At 38.6% G+C, this 21535-nt stretch overlaps 1 protein-coding gene across 1 annotated transcript; it reads left to right on the top strand.

The window, feature by feature from the left end:
- Positions 1-2497: 2497 nt before the first annotated feature.
- BBOX1 (gamma-butyrobetaine hydroxylase 1) lies at positions 2498-21455 on the top strand. Its single transcript, XM_005492333.4, has 7 exons — positions 2498-2865; positions 4531-4645; positions 11995-12193; positions 15600-15705; positions 16598-16794; positions 17506-17672; positions 18822-21455. The coding sequence occupies exons 1-7, from the start codon at positions 2644-2646 to the stop codon at positions 18980-18982; spliced, it is 1167 nt and encodes a 388-aa protein (XP_005492390.3). The 5' UTR covers positions 2498-2643; the 3' UTR covers positions 18983-21455.
- The last annotated feature ends 80 nt before the right edge of the window (positions 21456-21535 follow it).

Genomic DNA, 21535 nt, shown 5'->3' with positions numbered 1-21535 from the left:
AAGATGTTTAGTCTCTCCCTGCCTGTTGCGGGGGCCGAGAAATCAGCCAGCAAAGGAGTGGTTGCTCTCCCCTGGAGAGCCAAGCCTTGAATGAGGCACACCTCAGTTAGGGTGAGGAGCCCTTCCCGCCCATGGTCCTTTGCAGTTCTATGTTAATTGTTGTACCTCATTGGTTTTTCCCTTGTCACTCCTCCAAGTTACGTGTATCCCATTCATTACTAGTTTCTCCCCGCTCTCCAGTTCCCTATATAAACCCCTATTTTTCCCTGTGAAACTGGAGCTGCTGTCCCTGGCTCCCTTCACAGAGGGCCCTGCTCTAATAAAGGTCTCCACTCTGTGGAACCTGCCACACAGTGCTCGAGTCTCTTTTCTCTTGTCACCACCGCTGGGCTGAGAGCTGAGAATCACTCTGCTGCTGGGATTGTGAAGACCCAAGGTCCTGTGTAGCCTAGTTCTAAATTGCAGCAAAGGAAAAACCATCTGATAACTCCAGTAGGCCTTTGTGAGTCAAAATACTGAAGCCCAGGACATTTTTTTTTTGTGCACAAATTCAGCTGGCAAGAGTTTGGTCCTGGTAGCATCAATATGTTGCCCTGTGAGCTTAAGAACAAAACAAGAAGATACTTAATAAATATGCAATAATTGACATTGATAAAGTCATTAAAATACAAATGTAATGACTTATTGATTCAGGGAGCGTCCCCTGAATTTTTCTGAATATGCAAAAACATTAGACCATAGCTTTTCTAATTCTAGTATCTGTACACCATCGTTCTGCAGGACAGTATGCAGCTGGCTTTAACTAAAAGAGTATATCCATAGAAAGGCTGTGAAAGGAGAGAGGAACTCTCACAGAACCCTGTTGCTAAAGTCATGTTTACAAAGCTTTTCCTTACAGGGTGGTGGATTCCATGTTTTCTATTCCACAGTATCCACAGCAGGAGTTCGTGTATGTACTTTCATACTTTGGATTTTGAACATGGTTAGTAGCAGCTCTGGCTTTTGGTTTGTGGAATTGGTTTTGAGGTGTCTTTCTGTGAGAGACTGAAACATTATGGCTAAGGGCTCAAGCATTGTTATGAAGGAATTTGCCCTTTATGGCAAAACTGCACAATGAAACTGTAACCACCAAAGTCCACCCCTTCCTGAATGTGCCTTTTGACTGGAACTTTGGACTGAGAGTTCAGCTGCCTAAGGGGACATGAGATAACAGTGACAGTACTGTCCAGTTACCTCAGGGCTAAGGAGAAGTAAACAAGGCTGGGGAAGAAAAGGTATCCGCAAGAAAGCCAGACCCAGCATCTGTCCTGAAAATGAGCTCTGGCTGTGTCCAGGGTGGGGGAGGCCACAGACTCACCTGTTGAGGCCAGGTTTGCCCTCCCCCCAACCAAGGGGAGAGGAGGTTTCAGGGCTGTTGCATCATCTCTGGTCAGAGGGCATGGCAACGAAAGACAGCCAAGATGACAGATCAAATTGAAGGGATTTTTGAATAAATATGTCTGACTATACCCTCTGTCAATAACATATTGGGAAAAATGCCTATTTTATGATTGGCTTTTTGCAAATATTGAAATGAATATTATATGTTAGAAGGTTATGCTGAATTAATTTTCTTAAGTAAAGTGTTAAATATGGTTTTAGGTTATAACATAATGTTAAAATAGAAACTATGTATGTGGGATATTTTTTTAAAGACAGGAATGAGGTATTTGCACCAGATAGCAGCCACAGGACACCTAAATCTTTCAGAGAAAGAGATTTTATTGCTCCATTATCAGAATAAATGAACTTCTTCCTGCCTCGCTCAGTCCTGAAGATGCCATTAGGATTAGGAGGAAAAAGTTGACCCTGACCAGAGAGAATCCTGTGCTTGAATGGAATTTATGCATCATGTATGGTGTATGAATATGCAACAGGCTGTTGCTTTTAAGAGTTAATATTCTGTTAACGGGTGTCCATTTTCAGGCTTATTTTGCCCAGAAAAAGGTACATGGATGTCCATAACTATTTGTTTCTATTGTCTCATGTCGTCCTAATCCAAATTGTCCAAATAATTATTACTCTAATTATATTGCTATTTTTATAACCATTTTATTGTTATTAAACTGTTAACATTTTTAAATTTTTTTTTAAAAACATGTCTTTTTAAAAACTTTTTTTTTAAATTGCGTTTTTCACAATATAATGAATATTCCCGTAGTCTAGGTAGTTGGAAGGGAAGGGGGAATCAGTTGTAACACTGTCCTTGTGCTGTTCTTGCTTCTTCAGTAATAAGCTGCTCTTGGTGGTGCTTTAGGATCTCCGTGACTGAGTTCCCTCTGATGTTTTTGCTATAGGACCCAAAAGGTAGAACCCAATATACAATACAATACTTTTTATAACTCTGCCATATGCTTCTCCATCACCAGCTGTTGAAAATACAGACATTTCTCATGCATTTAATCGCACTTACACTTTTCCCTCTCTTTATTCTTTAAGTAAACGGCTTGAAACTCTGAAAAACAAATGGCAACTGGTTTCAGGAGCTCCATGACTTCCCTCTGACGTCCCCCTGTGACGTTTTGGCTACGGAGTCCAGAAAGCGGAGGAGGCGGCAGCGCTGCAGAGCGGAGTCCCGGTGTCTCGGAGTCCCGGCGTCTGAGCATGAGCGCGGCCGTGCGGACGGTGCGGGCTGCGGGCGGGGGCCGCTCGGTGTGCGTGCAGTGGGAGGACGGCAGCGAGAGCAGCTACCCGAGCGTGTGGCTGCGGGACAGCTGCCAGTGCCCGCTCTGCTTCCTGCCCTCCGCCGGGGCGCGCAGGCTGCGCCTCGAGGACCTGGATGTGGACATCGTGGCCAAGCAGGTTGCTCTGGCAGATAGCAAAAAGGTATTTGAAGCAAGCCGTCGTTCACCTTCTCGTGCAAGTTGTCTAACGATGCTTATTAATTTAAATTCGAGACAATTGCAAGTCGCACTCTAATGACAGTTTGCTTGTTTGCGCGCCTTAGCAGGTATTTGCAAAGCTTTCAGGAAGAATCGCATTTTGGGGAATTCGGATCTTTCCACCTACATGTGAAACTTCACTGTATGGATTTTATGCAGAGGCTGCATAAACTCAAGCTTCAGCTTTTATAATATAATAATGCTTTTCAAAATTCTGCCATATCCTTCCTCCTCACTAGTTGTTGAAAATTCAGACATTTCTTGCACATTTAATCACACTTACACTTCTTCCTCTCTTAGTTTTTTAAGTAAATGCCTTGAAAATATGAAAAAATAATGGTAAGACAATGAATGACTTTAATCTATAACAAAAATATCAGCTTTATTAGGAAACTTTTGATGCAAAATAACCTTTATCTTGAGTGAACGCTTGAACCAAAGTTAAAGCCAATAATCAGAATTGGACTAATGTCTGTATCCCTGTCTACTTATCTACATTAACATTTCTTCCTGCAAAATAGAAGGTTATCAGGCAAGAGAGGATAGCAGCTGCCCTCCTTATGAATGTCAACCTTTCCTGATATATAAAATCCTAGCATATTATTTAGATTTTTTTAATGTTTTATTAAAAACAGTTCGTGGCTCCTTTGGCAAACTGATTTCCTTGGTTTTATACTTAAAGATATTTTAAACATATTGGAAATGCAGCAGTCAGCCCTGTGTCAGATGTGGCAGCCTCGCTGCAGGGGCAGTTTGCAGAGGCTGGCTCATGTGTGAGTAGCTCAGCCACAGGATAAGGGTCCCTGGTGAGGAATTCTGGGCTCCCAAGTTGATTGTACACAAAATAATTGCCATGTAAATTCAGTATTTGATCAGGCAAATTAGGAATTGTCTGCTTCCACTTAAATTCAGAAACTGATAAAAGCACAGCATTAATACTAAAATGATACTGACAGTGTTTTACCATCATGTGAATGAGCAGAGTCATGTGAATTGGGAATTGATACCTATTCATCCACCTTAAAAATTCAGCTAGGGGTCTGTGCTGGACTGATCTCTTTCAGTTCATGACAAGCAAAGCCATATGCTTTCTATCCATGTTTTTTTTCAGGAATTTGAAAAACTCAACACTTTTTAAAAATTTATTTGATAGAGGGAAGACTTCAAAAGTAGGAGGTGGACTTCTCTCCTAGAAAAAGGTCCTTGTCTGTCTTGTTCTTTTTCTTTTCTCATGACCTGTCAGTGTTTTGCAAGAAATTTTTGCTCTTCTGAGCTGGGGTGAGGTGCTCTCCCCAGTGATACGTGCCAGTTTTTACAATTCCCTTCTTTCTGTTAAGTGCAGCTCCCACAGCGGAAACAGCCCACACAAACCAGCAAATTAGGTCATGGGTTGAAATGAAAATTAACATTTATAAGAAGTAGCAGAATGTGAATGGTGTTTCAGTTGGGTTTTCATTACTTCTTTGCTATCATGCTTCAGGAAAAGTTTAACTCTGATATTATTGATCTAAGTATTACAACTTCTGCTGTTTCTAAGGAATTTTGTTGTTCTAGATGATGTTTATCAAATATTTTTTTTCTAAATTCACCTTTTCCTTTGTGTTGAAAGATCTCTATTACATGGCCTGATGAACACACAAGTGAATATGAAGCTGAGTGGTTGAAAAAACGATGCTTCTCTGAAGAAGCCAGAGCTGAAATGCGAGTAGATTTATTTTTGCCAGGTAGGAATTAAATCCATGTCTGCCATGTTTGTGGCAAATGCAAGGGGTTTGACACTGACAGTCCTGGTTGAGGTGCCTGTGTGAGGACCAGGTCTACCCAGCTGAAGCTGTGGGAACAGCCCTTGGTGCCCCGTGCCAGGCTGTGCATGTGTGACAGGGACCTGTGGTTATCTTTTCCCTCTTCTACCTTCTATACCTGGGAGAAGTGCAACTACTTGGGCTGCACTTACTTTCCTAAAAGCCTTCTCTTTCCAGAAAGTGTTAGTAGGTCTCATAAATGAGCCATGGACCACTAGTGGTCTGTGGCTATGCAAGTGTCTGAGTGCTATTTAAAATATTTAAATTTTTTCTAAATTTTTCTAAAAAGAAAGTTTATTTGGAACTGCAAGGGAGTTACAACTGAAACATTTTTTCCCCTTCTTCATGGCCATCTTGTTAAAAAGTAACTGTAGCCTGGCAGTGTGGAGTGCTGAAGTTCAGGTTGTGTTTGCTTTGCTTCCCGTGCGTGTATTAGTGGTAGACTGTCTTTTGATAGCAAAGTATTTTGTTCAACTGTCTTTGTGACATTTACCCTGTACAGATCACTTACCCTTTAAAGTGGATAATTATAGAGCCACGAGGTTTGGCATGATGCATTTCATCAGTCAGAAATTTGACAGCATTTCAGACTGAGCATGGAGGTGTGAAAGCTTGGAGGATGCCTGTGATTGCTCTTGACGATGTTCCTGTGAGATCTGCTCTTGCAGAAAGCTGTGCATCTGTGTTCGGTGTTAATACAGTAGCTGTTAAAATAGGACATTACTGGTTTAAAAGATAAGAAATATCTCCATTCATTTCAGTGGATGTGTAATAAACTCTTCGTAGTTCAGAATGGATCTATTTCCCCTGATAACATAAATGTTTCTATCTTCTTTACTTCTGGCAAAAATAAACGGTTGTGTTTAGTATTTTGAAGAGTTTGGCATGCTTCCAGAGTGAATATGGTGAAGATGCAGACCTCATTCAGGGAAACTAGACTTGGTTTTTCAGATGGCAAGAACTTTTATTTGTGAAAATGAATGTTCTATGAAAGCTAGCAGGATGTTTTGTAGTCTTCAAAGGGATTGATGTAAATTGCTTTAATTAGTACCCATGCAAAATAATCTGGATCTCAGGTTGAGTTTATTGGCAAAGGTATTAATTACTGAGATTTCAATATTTCAGATGTAATGCTACATTTTTCACCTATTATGAAGTCTTAACTGACTGTGATTTGCCTTCACATGCATGCACTTGCGCAGTGGTTACCTTTGGCATCTAAATACAGTGCATGTTTTGGAAGTCTGCTCTGCCACTGCTCTTCTCCGTTAGAGCCATCCAGGTTAAAATATACACCAAAGATCTGTTTCATTCTTTGGGCAAAGCTTTTTCAGATTCTGTTTCACATGGTTGGTCTGAAGAAATTGTGTATAAATGTTACACCAATTAACTGGCTTTATTTTAGTGGTGTCATTAATCTTCCTCATGCTCTCAGACAATGATAATAATGAGTTCCCTAGCTCATTATGATTGACGCCTTCTTGCAGTTTTCCCCAGGTTTCAGTTGCAAAAAAAGGCTGTGAGTTTGCTTGCTGGCTGTTTAAGATCTGGTTTTCATTGTATATTTTGGTAAGTTTAGAACACGCTTCCTTGTGGTGATGCACACTTCAAACTACATGCCCTTAAGCAGCTAACCATAGCCCAGCAGTATAATGTTACAGACAGTGCTATGAAATGCCAGCCCTGAATGCTGCTTCAACAAAGAGAAATGCAAGCTTGCCAGACTGCTGTAGTTAAAGGTTAACTTTCCTTCACTGCTGACATTCAGAGCTGTGGCTGGTTTTTTGTGGTTTTTTTTTTTTTTCTTTTGCAAGGGGTTATTTGCTTTTAGTGCTGCTTTTTTTTAAAAAAAATGTTTTTCCATCGTGGTTTCTGATTCAAGAAACATAGATGTCAGACATTGTGTCAAGCCCAAAAAGAAGAGTAGGTCAGATTTTCAGTGCATGATGAAGTGACTATAAATAGTTCTATGGCAGTATGTCAAGATTTCTCTTTTAAAACATTGCCAGATCCTATCCATGCAACATGCAAAATCAAAATCTGCTATTTGTGTATATCAAGGCTCATTTCAGCCCCACTTACAAGATGCTCCCAAAAGAACAGCCAAAGAGCCATATTCTACTTCTACAGCTGTGGTGTCTCAAAGATACTCTTTTTTCTTTCTGTTTACTGGAGTTCTACACAGCAGATGTCACAGGAATGATTTACCATGTCTGTAATTCAGATGCTGGGGTTAGTAGAGGGTGCTTGTGAGAGACACAGAGTAAGCCAGTATCCAGTATCTAACTCCATTGTGTTTGCTGAGGCTCATTTTCCAACATGCTGGTATTCCAACAATAGGCTGGGGCTGGGGGGTTCGGGAGGTGGGGGTGGAAATTAGATAACATCACAATCATATTTTCATGTTGGGCGAAAGAGAAGATTCTGCAGAGCTAGTCTGTAGTGGTACCTAATATTTTTAATATTAAATTAGGTTAATGTTTAAACAGCAATTTAAAGGTTTCAAATGATGATAATTCTTTAAAATGTGATAATATGGTACTGAATGTTTACATCCAGCTCCATAAAAGTTTGAATCAGGGTGCTAACAGTATCAATGCTGTTTTCAGTTTCTCTGCTAGGTCCTGAGAGATGAAAATTTTAGGAGGATGAAGTTAAAAGTAGTCTTTTACTTTAAGAGTTTGGTCATTTGAATTTATCCTGCAGTAATAACTGATAAGGGCTTAATGACAAGTTAGGCTGCCATATACATAACTTACGATACAGCAAAAATACACTTGGCTTTCAACAAACATTAAAATACATGCTGTAGGCAAAATAATTTTAGATGGAGTAATTTACTCTAGTGGTGTCTAGACTTTCTTTTATTACTCCAGAAAATTTGATCAGCATTGTCCCAAGTTGTGTAGTAAATGCTGGATAATTCCACGTGTTGATGCATGCACACCATCTGCAGGTACTGAACAAAGGCGATCTTCTCATTTTATGCAAACTCTAATGTAGTTAGGACTAGCCTGGTATGATCAAGAAATGGGATTTTTGTTTTTCCTTTCTTTCCCCCCACAAATTATTGTTCTGAAATTATTGAAAGAGGCATTAATTCTTTCAAAAGATTTTCATTCTTCCTGTTTTGAAAAGCACATAGATCTGGGGATTTAGTAGTCATAATATAAATTATCAATAAAGATACAAAATTATTTTATAAGACTTGTTTTTATCCTGTATGAGTTGTTCAGTTACATTTGCAGAGGGACCTGGGCAGATTGGATAGATGGGCTGAATCCAGCAAGGTGAGGTTCATCCAAACCACAACAACCCCTACAGCACTACAGGCTGGGGACAGAGTGACAGGACAACAGCCAGGCAGAAATGGACCTGGGAATGCTGACTTGTGGCAGACTGAATGTGAGCCAGCAGTGTAGCCAGGTGGCCAAGAAAGCCAATGGCTCCTGGCCTGGATCAGGAATGGTGTGTCCAGCAGGAGCAGGGAGGTCATTGTTCCCCTGTTGGGCAGCACCTGGAGTGCTGTGTCCAATTTGGGGCCCTCACTTTAGGAAGGACGTTGAGATGTTGGAGCATGTCCAGAGAAGGGCAGCAAGGCTGGAGATGGGTTGGAACACAAGTCCTGTGAGGAGCAGCTCAGCTGTGTAGCCTGGAGAAAAAGGGGCTCAGGGGTGACCCCATCACTCCCCACAGCTCCCTGAAAGGAGGTTGGCCCAGTGAGGGTCGGGCTCTGCTCCCAGACAACCAGCCACAGAACAAGAGCACACAGACTAAAGATGCACCAGGAAGGTTCAGGTTGGATATCAGGAAGAATTTCTTCACAGAAAGGGAGATTGGGCATTGGGATGGGTGGCCAATATAAATTGATAATTTATAAATATTTATCAATATTTATAAATTGATAATTTATATTATGATTACTTTAATTTTGCAGCTGTGCTGTGCAATGAGACCTAAGGCTGTCCAGACACTAATGACTCATCCTTATCTTTCTTACCCCTTCAACTTTCAGAGCATATGTTCTACTACTTCTACTATAGTACAATGGAAACTGTATTTACTGCCTTAGCAGGGGGAAGAAATTGTTCTATGATGACATGATAAAACAATGAAGTGCTTGATTGGGATCTACAAGGAAATACTGCCAAAGAGTACAGTCCCTGTGCAGTCCAGTGCAGCTCCTTGATAGATTTTCAGGCTGAAGAGATTTTGTGAATAAAAATGGGTAGAAAGTTCCTGTTGTTTGGTATGTGGAAGAATAACATGCCATGGGGAGCATACAGTTTTCTAAGACTTTCAGGAAGTCTTTTTAAAAACACTTTTAAGTGGAAGAACCTGCATACCACAAGATCTTTTTTCCATTCTCTTTTGCTTTCCTGTCCCTTTTCCAATTAATTAGGGACCTGGTAATCTGTCAAATTGTAAATATTGGTCAACATACAGCATTTTCTTCTGGAGCCAAGGTGTAAATGCTGCTTCTTTTAGCATAGATCTATGACTTGTCTCTCACCTATTGCTGTTGTGCTCACCTGACTATGATGCTCTCTGGGACCAGTCAGGAGAATTCCTTCACTGTTTTTTGTACAAATAAGAATTGTTTAAAAGCTGTTCATGTGTATACCATAAGTGTGAGAAATTAGACCTCAGAACTATTGCAGCTACTAGAAGGATCAAAATTGGCACTAATGTATTTAAATTAAGCTCTAAGAGCTCTTTGAAAAAACCCCACAATTACTAATATGTAAAGCATAAAGATTAAAAAGTCTGCTGGAGATCCTGTGCTAAAATTAATCATTTTCTTTGGGATAATTAGTATTAAATGGTGTGGTCACATTCATATTACCACTTGGAGCTATATGCAATGTTCCAACCTCTGGTGTATTTACCATGGTGTCATTATGGAGTACACTGGCAAATGTGAAGAGGGAAAGGCTGCTCCTGCAGTAGCTCAAAGGCCAAGCTCTTGACTGCATCAGCATGTCAGGAGGGGCTGGAAACTTGGAGCCTTTCTTCTCTGAAATTTGAGGTGGATTTACATGCATTTGTGTACCAGCTTGCACCTTTAAAAAGAAAGACAAACCTAAACCATTAAGGGTGCTGGCTACACTTGTCACTGGAAGGGAATTTATATAACAAAAGTGAAGCTTTGGGGAAAAGAGTTTATGGCTTTGCACGGCAGGATTGAACTGTATTTAATCTCTAGCTTTTTTGTTTTGTTGGTGTTTGGCAACTGTTTTTGTTTGTTGTTGTTTTTAAAATGCAAAGTGGTGAAGCATTAAAGAAAAAAAAAGCTCCTCAGTTTTAGTAGCTGTTTTAGGAGTATCAGTGTAGAGTTCAGTTTTGTTGACACTTTGCAATTTCCACCTTTAGCAGTACCATAGAGGTTAAATATCTCTTCAGTCAGCAGGCATATTATGGTTATGGTATTATTCCCAAATACATTTCAGAGTCTGGCAAAGGCTAAATTCTCAGAAAAATTATTTCTCTTCAAGTTAAGTGATATGAGGAGCATTTTGAATTTAGCTTTTACCTCCCTTTGGCTCCACAGCTTGAATCTGAGGCCAGAGGACAGGCACCAGTGCTGCAGGTCTGCTTGGGTGGAGGATGGAGGGTGGTGGTTCCACAGGGCAGCTGTAGGGGTTGGCAGGTTTGTCATGCCAAAATCCAAGACAATCCCAGCCTGCTATGCTGAGCATGTGCTGTTCTGCAGTGCTGTGACAAAGCACAGGTCTGTAACAAAAGCCAAACCCACTGGAAAACCCAACACCACAGGCCATGCTCTGCTCCAGGAAGGATCATCTCATATCAGGTGAAACTTCTAGCAAGAGCAATTGGGAACTTGAACAAGAGCACACAAGGGTCCATGTACCCTGGGAAGCCTAGGACTCCTGGAGCTGCAGTTCAATTCTAGGTGCATGTATTTATTTTCCAAAGTGAAGAAAATATGTTGATATATTCCTTGAAATTCTACTTCTTGTTTCTGGAAAATTAGGAAAATATTTATTAGCAAGTCAGTAAGAAAACTAGGATGGAAAAGATATAACTTAAAATGTTCTATTAGTTTTCACATAGTTATTCACCTGCTCTGTCTTTCAAAGGATATTCTTATACAACATACTTACGTCTATTTAAATTTCTTAACTTCTAATAGAGTAAAGTGAAAATATTCATATTTTATTTTTTCACCATCTTTCAAACATGTGAAAAGATGTATATTAAGTTAAACACAGTGGATCAGTGAGTAACTGACCATGGAGTGGTATCAAAAAGGTATTTAATGATGTGAGATTATATGTCTCCTCAAGATTTGCATTTTTTTATTTCACAGACATGTGTTACAAAATTGAACAGCTTGTTGAATCATACTGCTGCTTCTTTGAAAATCAGGTAGACCATAAAAGATGGTCTTTGTGGATAGCTTATTCCTGGCCATGTGTGTTCTGATTCTTGAACCATCTCTAAGTATCCTTAGCCAGATGAAAGAAGAACACTACTGGTTAAAAAATATTTTAACTCTGTAGTGTCTGAGTTAATCTTTTTTATTTAAGAGCACATTGTATTTTGTGCTTCCTACCTATATCTAGAAAGAGGTAAAAAAAGAAGCCCAAACCTGATCTTTGCATTTGTTTGAACTATAGGATGTCCTTCAGTCACGAGGTAAAATTACCCAAAGTTCTCAATTCTGAAAGCTCCTTGGAATTTGTAGTTTTTATTTGTCCTGTCCACGAAGAGACGTTGGAATAAATGGAGATACAGGCGTTTTATAAGTCATGCCACCTGCATAATTTTACAAATGTTTATCTGGTCTCATTTTTTAGTGTGTGATCTCTGTGATTGATGATTGGGCAAGTTATCTGAATTTTAGCTAAAACACTAAGTAAGGTAGTTATGATTTAAACAAAACAATTATTCTAGATAAAATATTTTCATGATTTATAATACACTCTTCTAAGAATAGCAGCTTCAGATTAAATATATAATAGCAAGGAAAAACAATTATGTCTTTACTGTAAGAATAAAAGCCCTGATTCAATATTTTAGAGAATGCTTGACTTAAACCAGTAATGTTTCAAGTTTTGCAAAAAACTAGAATCAATGCTAACTTTACGCAAAACAAAAAAAGTAAGAATTTGTATCTTTGTCCTTTTTACCCATTCCTGTGCACTATCTTTGAATGTGTGTGTATGTTTGTGCATACAAGCCAGTAAACGGAAGAGTTTTGATACTAAAACAGCTAAGAACTTGTTTCTCTATTTCTTCCCTTTCAGAACATCAGTACTGGGGCTCAGACCTTCAACTTCCCAAAATACCTTTTGAAGAGATCATGTGCAATGATGAAAGTGCATACAGGTGGTTGTGCACCCTAAAGAAAGTGGGAATTGTTCTACTGACAGGAGCTGCTACAGGGCAGGGAGAATTGATTAGACTTGGCCACAGGATTGGGTTTCTGCGTCTCACATTTTATGGGTGAGTTTGTTTTATAAAATCTTTGTTTTGCCAGTGTTGTAATCACCTCTAATGATCTTAGTCTAAGCTTGTTATATCTCTTTTGAGGATTTATATGCTAAAGCAAGGTGTATGTTTTTTTTCTCTATATTTTAGAAAATTTGGCATCAAGTTCATATACTTTAAAAGATAATTGCTTTGCTGTTACAGGTAGGGTATGTAGAGAAGAGCAGAAATAACACTAACTGCAAAGAGAAGGAAAAGTGCCTAAAAACAAATGCTGTTGAATATAGGGTAACAGTGAGACAGACTTACTTATCTATGCCATGAAACAAAACCAGAAATCCCTAATTCAGTCCTGTTCTTAACAGAGGAAGTTATCTGTTCTTAAACTTTTATTTAGTCTGATTTTGAGTTATGGCTATAGGTAAGACTTAGATGATGGTATCATGGCCTACCTCACCAAGAAAATGGGCTGAGTACCCATTTTCCTGCTTTCAACAGAGCCTGCTCTGGAAAGCCATAGCCAATCCCAACAAGCAGAGTTCAGCTTGAAGGCGCACAAGCAGGCACTTGGAAATTATCTTTTTGATGCCAAGAACTGGCAAACTGAAGCTCTACCTCTGCAAGCACCTACTAAATGAGCAGATAAACCATGGTGGCAACTCAGATCTTGCTGAGCTGAATCAGTAACCTCTATCTAAGAAAAAGTGTTTGTAGCTAGTACTTACCATAATTTTCCTCTCCAAAACAGAAGTTCAGTTCTTGCTGGCTTCCAGTCCTGGGGTGGCTTTTACAACTGTAATAGAGTAATAACTCTGGGTCATTATTTCCCTGGTGTTTTACTGGGAGCCAAATACATGGCCTACAAAATATGAGAAATAAAAGGATAAACTTGGAGTTGGCAAGCCTGCCAAATTAAACATTACCGCAACAGGACCCTGAATTTTAAACTGTAATGTAACAGCAATGAATTCAATTCTAACACATAAAAGAAAAAAGCCTTTCTTTGTGTCTAGATGTCTGCTTGGTGTGACCTCCTAAAATGTCATTACTTTAAAAAGTGGAAACATTCTCTATATCAGCCATATAACAGCACCAAGAGTTTCCACTTTTTAAATTAACTTTTTTCTTTCCATTATGGAGACCCAACTGCATTAATGAAGTCTCCAGTCATTAATTAATGAAGTCACTCCAGACTGCTATTTGTTTCTCCAACTTCTCACCTTGTGAGACCTTGTGTTCCTCCTCTGTTCTGAAGCCTTGTCCAGTGCTTGGTGTGATGTGAAGGCCTTCCTTCAGGGCTCCAGCATTGCCACGGAAACAGCCAATCCATCAGTGTCACCTGGAGGTCCTCAGCAGCAAGAGAAGGACACGTGTCCCAAATCTCATATGTATAAGACATACACTTTTAATGAAGTGTAAGATCAAATGATTCAAGTGTGTCTTCAGTTCCTAGTGCTGCACTTTGGCAGGACTAAGGAGGTGACAGTCAGCATGGTTTTCTACTGATGAAGGCTGAACCCATGTTGCTATCTAATGCAAAAAAATTGCTACACCTGCTTGGTGCCAATCTTCCTACTCTATCAAACAGCCTGAACAATGGGCTTTGAAATCTGACCCTAATTATTAAACCACAAACCATTCCAACCCACTTTGCTCTCCTTAAGGTCCCAGAGTCCTCTAATATAACCTTAATACCTGTGCCCCCAACATGGCCAAGATGCTTCAGCTCAGATGAGACTTAGACAAAGTGAGGTTGATTTTTCCCTATTCAATGCTGAGCTCCCCATTAGCCTCTTTGACTTCAAGTCAGTAACTTGGGCTTTGACCAAAGCTCACTGTGTGGAAGGAAAGCTCCTGGAGAGCAGCTTCCCTTGCAAATCCTGACAATACAAAAGCAATGACTGCTTTTACAAAAGCTTCTGATGATTCTATAAAATGTTACCACTCCAGCAATTTTATATATTTTATCTAAATAAGACGGTGTTAAATTGTTTTAGAACCATCAAGTGACACAAAAGCTTATGAATTTAAAGATGGAGCAAATCTAGCTGCCTTCAGCACTAATTGCAGGAATTATAAAAAGGGGCTATTTTTTGGTTGTCAGACTGTGGAAATGTGGTTGAAATTGTCACGCTTGAGTACTGAGGTCATGTGATAATGAATATGTGCTGTTACTCAAGTAATGTACTGATGAATATGTGCCATACCAAATAATAAAAATTATTTCTCCTAGTCAGTTAAACACATTTGCAAATACTCAAGAGGGTTTTCCCTCTGGAAATTGTAGAAATCTAATTTTAGCATTTTTCATAATTTCTATACTAAATACCACTCCTAGAACAAAAGTATTTATATACTATATATAAATAATTTTATCTGCAGGATCTTTAACCTATTTTCTTTTTAAACTGTTATTAAGAAGTAAAAGTAGGCACACACCATCTGGAACATATTTTGTCTATAGTATTCCACAAGGGAAAATGAGTTTCACAATTTCTTTTTGGTCACTGATGTGCGTGCAATTATATCATCTCTGTATGGTAAATTACACTTTTCCAGACAAACATCTGGATCTGTAACATGCATCTGCTGAGGATTGTCTTCCATCACATGAGCTTTGTATAAACAAAACCTGTGGTTCTAGGTCTCAAATGCTCCTGCATGGTGTGTCACTCAAAACACATTTAGTCTGTGCCGCAACATGAGGCATTCATGTCATTGTCATATAGCTGTGACTTACTTTTTTCACTGCAGTTGTCAGAAAACTTTTTACTGAATTGTGCCATATTCCAAGAGACGAACTATGTAATAAAATAAACAGAGCTAGTTCTCAAAAAGGATGTCATAGAAAGGGAAGACGTTTCAAGACTTTTTTCTCCAGAAGCAAATTTTCAGCTTACGGGAAAGATCCCCCTGTAAAGGATATTCTATATTTTCTAAGATTATGAAGCCTTAAAAATAACTTCTGGAGAAAATTACATGGCCTTTACAAGTTCTGCATTTCATTGATAATGTGCTCCATGTGGCAGAGGGAAAGTGAAAGGTTGATAAAAAGAAATGGGCCAGCTTCTACTCACTTATTTCTGAAGCATCATTACTAGGATGATTTCTACTGGCAGAAGCCTCTTGGTTAGTGTCTTCAGCTGGCCTTTTCCACCACTGGAAAGCCATCCTTCTTCCAGGTACTGCCCTGATGCCAGATGTCCCTTGACACACTGAAGTTTTATCTAGGACTGCTGAAATAAGCCTCTGTTGGGGTGGAGGGACACTGCTAAATCTTTATTTCCTTATAATGTTACAATATTTTCGTGTCCAAAGATGAAGTGACTGTTGTGCTGTGATTTCACAGTTTCAATGTGTCCTGTCTGGCATGCAGGCTGGATGTTCTAATGTGTTTTCTCTTTTCCCTTTCATTATAAAGACCAACTTGGCAAGTGCAAGACAAAGCAGATGCTAACAATGTAGCATACACAACTGAGAGACTCTGTTTTCACACTGATTACCCTGCTCTGCAGCATCCACCTGGGGTAAATTGAGTTTACTGGCTTTTTCATTCCACAGAAGGAGAAAGGGAAATGTTCTTGTAGCGTGAAAAATGGTTGATGATCAGTGGCTCTGAATTTTGTCTTAAAAGAGCAATGTAAAAATATCGATATATTATACTGCAAATGCTGATCTATATACACATGGCATACAATTTATATGGTATTATATAAATTCAGCATGTCTCCCATATATCCCATAATTTTAAAATTAAATTCACAAAGTATTGAAAATATTGCCATATGAGAAAACTTTCAGGTCCTTTATATGCTGTGAGTACTGCTCTCATTATTTCACAAAAGTTAGCGTCTAAATGCTATAGTCAGGTTGTGACATTTTAGGACTCATCTCTTCAGCTCAGGAGGGTAACAGAGAAAGAATGGAGATTAAGATGTTATATTCTGTTTTCTGTGAATTGGTAAAAGATAAATACTTTTTTGCCCTTTCATAACAGACAAAAAATCAGGGCCCTTCTGTAAAACTGGACAACCACAGAAAAGTTGTTTTCACCCCGTTCCTGTCATATCAAAGTGTAATCCACATAACTCACATCATTCCAGAGAACTGGAAAGTAGTAGGAAGAGAAAGAGGGACTCAAAGGAAAGAAGCAAGACCTCTTTGCCACTGACTCACAGATTGCAAGCGTTAGAGGATATCCCAATGGGATGGATTTATGAACACGCTATTTTAATTTTCTGCCTTTGTGATACTGGTGGCAGGGTGTCGTGAGCTGCAGTAAATGAGAGCTCAGTCTGTCACTGGGAAAAAAACCAAACAAACAGAATAAAAGAACCACAGATGTGAGAGAACTGATACTAATAAACTGTTAAATATGCAAGCCAATTATTTTTTTAAAGAGCTGTTAATTCCTTCCAGGTTCAGTTTCTACATTGTATAAAGCAAACAGCTGCAGGAGGTGAAAGTGAAGTTGTAGATGGATTTCATGTATGCAACAAGCTGAAGAAACAAAATCCTGAGGCATATCAGATCCTCTCCTCTACTGCTGTAGACTATACTGATGTTGGGGTGGATTACTGTGATTTTGCTGTGCACTGTAAACAAAGGATTATAGAGTGAGTAGTTTCAACACCTAAAAAGAAAATCCCTGTTGTCATCTGGTGGATGATGTGTTGGTAAGAGAAGGTCTGCTCCTGCCACCTTGTGGGAAAACACTGGTTTAACTTGGTCTGTAGTTCTAGGTTTGGGTGGAGTTTTTTTGGTTGATTGGCTGGGATCTTTAGTCTGATTTTTCAGGGAAATATGTGACTTGTACTGTGCATTGTGCCACTTAGTTGGTTTTGCCACACACAAACAAGAAGTGGTGGTAATTAGAGTTACTCCTAGGCACAGGCACCAGTGAGCAAACAACCAAATGCCAGCCAATGTACATGTATATGTCATGCCAAGGAGAGGTCATAACTTGAAACATTTAGGTTAAGAATTATATACTATCAGAAGATGAAATGTAAATGTTTATATTCTTTCCTGATTAAAAAAAAAAAGTTGATGATTTATTTAAAAAAGTCTACAATTAAAGAGTGTATAATATAGATGTTTGAGCAAATTAAGCGTCTACACTTTTTCCTGGTTATCCCTTTTCCTAGTTAGTCTTAATTAGCAAAATCCAATCCAATATCAATCTGAATTTTACTATAGAAACATACTGATATTCCAGCAGAAGAATTCAGTTATTGTTTAATCATCTTGAACTGTTTCAGTAAAAACAGAATACATTCCTTTTTCTTTTTTCTTTTCCTTTTTTTCCCCTTTTCTTTGTTTTATAGCACAGATTCTAGAGGTCAAGCAATTCGCATCAATTTTAACAATGCAACAAGAGACACCGTGTTTGATATACCAGCTGAAAAAGTGAGGCCATTTTATGCAGCTCTAAAGGAATTTAATGATTTATTGAACAGCGCAGAACACAAGTTTACTTTCAAGATGAAACCAGGTCAGTAAGTTCCTTCTCCTCACAACAATTTTTCACATGTTTTTCCTGACAATCAAAATACTTGAACACTGCTAGCACTAGTACTGGGAGGAACTTCAAGTCTTTTAATCATCTATTTTATTTCATACTGCTTTCTTGCATTCATCTCGTAGATTTCTTTTGCCATTGTTACACTATAAAGAAGAAAAAAGTGGCAGGGGAGATTAGTCTACCTATAGATTAGTCAAATATATCTCTAAACTAAATACAAAACAGCTACATAGGATATTTTATGCTACATAGGATATTAGAAATTGATGTTTCAATAGCACCATAGATTGGCAGTCCTATGTGTAATGTCTTGTGTGGCCTTAATCTCTGTTCTTTCATTCCTCAGCATTAGAACAAATACATGAATCTCTCGAGAGATATTACAAAAGTAAATTCATCTTTGTATCTGACTGCCTCATATACTATGGTACTTGTGTCTAAAATATCTGTGAGGAAATTAATCTCTCTCCTTTGGAAACACACAATGAAATAATATGTAAGATCACATTAATGGAAAAACAAAGTGCCTTACATTACATTAGTGGCATCCATTTTGTTGATTAATGCAAATGGTGGTATGGGGAATGAAGAGAAGATAAAAAAGACTATGAATTTATTTAATTCAAGATTTACGATAATGGAGACACACAAGGGAGAAAAATTAAATTGGTATTCTAGCATTATTTATGCAATTTCCTAACTCTGTGTTTTGACTTTGTTCTCATGAAATTCTCTTAACAGGGATAGCATATATGTGTATAGTACAGCTAGTACTAGACTGGTCAAATAAAATGTATCCTAGTGATTTTCACACATTTTATTTATTTCAGCCCTATGGACTTGCATTCTCCTCAGGGCTTGATTTTCTCAGTAGGCACTCCTCTAGCAGCCTGCTTTTTAACTCCTCATTATACAAGAAATGAAAGAGGTCTCAAAAGGGAACTTGCCTCTCTGGTTGAGAAAGTTAAAATTACTGTGTTGTTGCTGTGCATCTCCAGCTGGGCTACTTAAAATTATTGCTCACTAACTGTTGATATGAATCTGCCTCTGTGTCTTTTGAAGGAATCAACTCTAACATTCCAACTACTGACCTTTGTCTTTGGTGCAATCTCTTTATAGGAGACGTACTGACATTTGATAACTGGCGTGTGCTCCACGGTCGCCAAGGCTACCCATCCTGTCCAGAAGTGACACGTCACCTGGAAGGTGCCTATGCAGACTGGGATGTAGTATTGTCAAGGCTCCAGCTCCTTAGGAAAAGGGCCCTGAAGAGGGATTGAGCTTTCTCCTAACTAGAATGAGCAAAATGTAGATTATCTAACCTCAATCACAACAGCAATATTTAAAAAAATGAGTCTTCTTTTCAGAAACTGACATCATTTTTGACAAAGGCTTGTCATAGAACCTAGGTAATGGCTTTAAACTGACAGAAGGGAAGTTTTGGTTAGATATGAGGGAGACATTCTTTACAGTGAGGGTGCTGAGGCACTGCAGCAGGTTGCTTGGAGAAACTATGGCTGCCCAGTCCCTGGAAGCGTTCAAGGCCAGGCTGGGTGGGGCTTGCAGCAACCTGGGATAGTGAAAAGTATCCTTGCTTAGTGAATGGAATGAGATGGTCTTTAAGGTCCCTTTCAACCCACACCATTCTATGAGTCTGTCATGAATATATTTTTGGTTTCTATAAGCTGAGAAACATTTTGTTCATATCATTTTGTTCATATAAATTTTGTTCAAAATTTAAGATTCATCTGTGCCCTCATCTTTGAATCTAGGAAATACATTCCTATGTCTCTAAGTTTATGTGCTTTTATAAAAGCAGTGTGCAAAGTGGCTTGAAAGATTATCAATTCACTGGACTGACTGCAGATCACAATGCCTTCCTTTGTTTCTACATATCTAACTGCCCTCCCAAAAAGGCTTGAAAGGTAAAAGGAAAATAGTATCATTAACTAAATTTTGTTATGAACAGGCACCTTTCTTTATTTTCCGGCTTGCATTCTTTATTGCATAGATCATAACTAAAATTCACTATCAAAAAAAAAAAAACAAAACAAAAGACTGCCATGATGCCATTTTTAAATACAGACCTTTCTAGGTAGGACTCTGCTGTAATACATGATGTCATTGAACAGAGGCTATATTCTCTATATCCCCCTCTACATCTTTTCATTATCACAGCCACAAATAATTTTTCTTACATGCCCAAGTCCATAAGCTCAGAAATCATAAACCCATCAAAGAAAGCATCATATTAATGTTCCTCTGCATTAGGAAGATAAATCACTCTCAGTGTAGAGGTCACAGACAGGATCAGAAATCCTATCAGAAATCCTAATGTAGAGGCCTCGTACAAACCTAAGGTCTCTACAGCAGTTTTTTGAGTAAAGTCAAAAGGAGGAATGCTGATGGTGCTTGGTGGCTAGAAATTACAAAGCAGAAGTGGCTATTGACTTTTCATGTGACAGAAATTTGGCAACTAAACCCAAGTCTTTAGGAATTTTTCCTCTACTCAACTGTGATTTTTATTCAGAATCCAATCTAGAAATGACTGCAGCCAAAGTAGTGGAGTTCTTCCCTACATTCAAATGTCAAATGGAAAAAGAAAGAATTTTAAAGTACTTGGTTTCATACTCAACAACATGTCCACTGAGTTTATTTTTCACTGTTCTCATAGCTGCAGAGTTAACAGGATGCCCTCTCACCATGCTGAGAGCTGGACAAAATAGCTACTCTTCCACCCCCAGATCCTTCTGTTCAACTCTGTATTTTCAAGCTGTCCCTTCCAAGTCAAATAAATCCTAGTCTCTTTTTGGAAGGGTAACACAATAGAACCACAACTACAGAATTAAATAACCAAAGAATTAAAATAAGGCCAGGTTAGATGGAGCTTTGAGCAACCTGATTTAGTGGACGGTTGTGGGGGGATAGAATGTAAGAAAATAAAGATAGTGCAAAAGGTAATCTCGCCTCTGAGGATTGCAGTTGTACTAATTACCAAAGATTAGGAACAAGCCTGCCCTTAACAGGCCACAGCTGTGTCCAGTGAGGATGAGTGCTATAAAAGAGTGGGTTAGGTAGTTGAGAAAAGAGTTGGAGTTTGTTGGCTGTGCTGTGAGGAGCTGCCCATGAGAGACCACTAAGAAGGTATGGAATTTCTGCAATATGATGACAACAGACAGTTTCCCTGCCAATGGAACCGGATGGTTTTTAAGGTCCCTTCCAACCCAGTCCACTCTATTATTCCGTGACCTAAAATCAGCTTGCAAACACTTCCATAGCTCCTGCTCATCATTTAAGAACAGATATCATCTGAATAATCAGATAAAACTCAATTAGGCCTTTTTGTCATAGGGCTGTTTGAATGTAGTCCTCTTTATTAAATAGCGAAATGTTATTGTCAAAGTTATGACCTCATTAAATAGTCTAACAAAATTGGGGTTTAGGGGTAATTAAATCTCTCGGTGCCTTATTTAATAATTAATTCTGAAAACATGAGGAAAAATTTTTCTTTTTGTTTTTGCAATAAAAGAGGGAAAAGCTGAGGAAAGATTAATACCTACATTCTTAATGCTCTGCAATAACTGTGTTATTTTCCATATAAAAATGGAGTGAATGTTGCAATTTATAATTGTTAAGACATCTTGTGCTTTATATTAGTCGTTAATAGGGAAGAGATATTTTCCACTTGTATTCTATACTTTTCTGCACACTTTAATTTGATTTTCTTTTTATTAAAAGCTTTTATGAAACTTATTGCTGGTTTGGGCTTGTATCTGATCTCACACATAACATCTTGCACAGGGATAAAAAGTCATTCTTGTTAGTTACAAATA

The sequence above is a fragment of the Zonotrichia albicollis genome, chromosome 6, assembly GCF_047830755.1.
Source record: "Zonotrichia albicollis isolate bZonAlb1 chromosome 6, bZonAlb1.hap1, whole genome shotgun sequence".
In the NCBI taxonomy this organism is placed as follows: Eukaryota; Metazoa; Chordata; class Aves; order Passeriformes; family Passerellidae; genus Zonotrichia; species Zonotrichia albicollis.
This window is presented reverse-complemented; position numbering and strand designations above follow the sequence as displayed.

Excerpts from the sequence above, each read along its gene's own strand:
- BBOX1 (XM_005492333.4), top strand. The coding sequence starts at position 2,644 with ATGAGCGCGGCCGTGCGGACGGTGCGGGCTGCGGGCGGGGGCCGCTCG. Across the intron at positions 2,866-4,530 it reads CTCTGGCAGATAGCAAAAAG|ATCTCTATTACATGGCCTGA; the intron begins GTATTTGAAGCA and ends TTGTGTTGAAAG. Across the intron at positions 16,795-17,505 it reads TGTAAACAAAGGATTATAGA|CACAGATTCTAGAGGTCAAG; the intron begins GTGAGTAGTTTC and ends TTTGTTTTATAG.